Source organism: Myotis lucifugus, unplaced genomic scaffold, assembly GCF_000147115.1.
Source record: "Myotis lucifugus unplaced genomic scaffold, Myoluc2.0 scaffold_523, whole genome shotgun sequence".
Taxonomy (NCBI): Eukaryota; Metazoa; Chordata; class Mammalia; order Chiroptera; family Vespertilionidae; genus Myotis; species Myotis lucifugus.
In genome coordinates, this window is record NW_005871571.1 from 192,189 (window position 1) to 194,109 (window position 1,921).

Sequence of the window (1,921 nt, forward strand, 5' to 3'; positions counted from 1 at the left end):
GGGAGGGATCGATCTAACCGCCCAGGTCCCCGAGCAAAGCCTGCCCGGCTCGGCGTGACACTGGGAGAAGGAAGACATGGCCGAGGAGCCGGCTCGGAGGGGAAGCCCATGGGACTCTGAGACCCCAGCCTGACGACAGGTGGACGGAGGGCGGACTGGGCACCTCGCTCAGTCCTCTCGGAGCCGGATTAGTTCAGTGCATCTCAGCCCTTTTTAAATTTAGTCCCTTTCATCAAACAGCACCTTCATTTGAAACAGGTAAGTCAGAGCTGCTCTGGTTGCCGTGGGCGTGGGAAGCAAGGCTCCAGATTGGGGGGGTGGGGGTGGGGCACCGCCAGGGACCACAGCGTGGGACCCTCGGGGCCCAGTTTGGAAAGTCTGTGCAGCTGGTTGGGAAGAGAACCCAAGAGGCCCCAGCTGGGGTTCAGCCAAGAGCCCCCGACCATCACTTCCCCTTCAAGATGCAGACCTTGTGGCCCCAGGTAATAAGCTGGGACCCCAACATTCCTTCCCCTGAAGACTCCCACCCCCCGCTCCTCCCACAGACCTGCTGAGGGCTCAGGCCATCGGGCATGGGGCCCAGCTCCGGGGCTGGGGGCTTGATGTCCGTGACGCTGACCTCCAGGAGCCCCATGTCCTCGTCCTCCGAGTCACCTGGAAAGTCAGACAGGTTGGTGACACAGCAAGGCCAGGACAACTCGCCCTGCTCAGGCTCCAGGAGCCGGGAACCGCCCTGGCCCGGGGTCCTGGGGGCTGAGTGGAGCCTGGGGCCACACAGGGTCAGAGCCCAGTGGCCGCATCCTCGGCCACACTCCCCTGCAATAGCCTGTCCCTAAATAACCATGAGCGAGGGAGGAAACAGCAGCATCCACTCGTCAGCGTCCCTGTCCCTGCTCAGACCCGCCGGCTTCTGGCCTGGCGAGGCCCGGCCGCCTGGGAGCCCATCACTAGGCACTAAAAATAGTTTTCTTCTGGACGCCTGAAAGGGAGAAGAAAGACCCCCAAAGAACGAGCTGTTGGGCTTTGTGTTTTCATCTTTCAAAAAAATATGCAAAGACGCCAAAGGGGAAAAGTTCAGCTGGCGTCCTCAGGGCACCGTGGGCATGAGTGGGCGTGGGTCCCAGACGGAGGGCCGGGGAGACAGGCTCAGGCAGAGAGAAGGGGAGGTTGGCGGAGGGCAAGGGTCTGGCCTTGGAGCCTGGCCCCTACGAGAGAGAAGTGGACACGGGAGACGGGACCCTGGCTGCTCAGGGCTCTGACACCCCATGGCAGCGGCCGTGAGCAGCAGGAAGTGGGTGCCCCGGGGAAGCTGGGAAGAAAGAAGTGGCAGTGACTCCCGGGGCCAAGGGAGCAGGGACACTCAGGTGGGCCCTTACCTGAGCAGGAGACGGAAGAGGAGGAGGAGGAGGGACAACGAACCACAGCGTGGGGGTGGGGGTGGTGAAGGCCCTCCTTCCCGGCCCACATGGCACCGGGGCGATCACTCCGCACCCACCCCAGCCTCCGGCCCTGCGGCTTCCTCTTCCCCCATGCAGCGCTGGGTAACATTCTTGGCCGGTGATTCGAGCTCTGCCACAGCTATTAATAACGCCTCTGGTGGGAGGGTCACTTTAGGAAAGGCTCTGGGCCGGGTGGGGAGGGCCTGGGGAGAGCCCGCTGGCCGCCTGGCTGGCCTGGGGGTGGGGAGAGTGACCAGGAACTGCTCCCAGCCAGCGCGCCTGTCCACCCTGCTCTTTCTCCGGGCCACTCCACTGCATTCGGGCCTGTCCCCTTCCACACCGAGGGCCAGGGCACCCTCACAGATTTAGTGCTGCATCCGCGCATGCGCTGTTGGGATTAACTGTGCAGGGTCACATGGCCAGGAGGCAGCAGAGCTGGGATCTGAACCCAGGACAGAGAGATTCGGTCCTGGCACCAGACA

At 63.4% G+C, this 1,921-nt stretch overlaps 1 protein-coding gene across 1 annotated transcript in view; it reads right to left on the reverse strand.

Annotated features, from left to right (window-relative positions):
* ARHGEF10L (Rho guanine nucleotide exchange factor 10 like) overlaps positions 1-1,921 on the reverse strand; it is a 115,409-nt gene that overhangs the window by 59,031 nt on the left and 54,457 nt on the right. Inside the window, exon 8 of the mRNA XM_023745203.1 lies at positions 548-764. Within this exon, the coding sequence (XP_023600971.1) occupies positions 548-764 (217 nt within the window). The remainder of the gene's footprint in view (positions 1-547; positions 765-1,921) is intronic.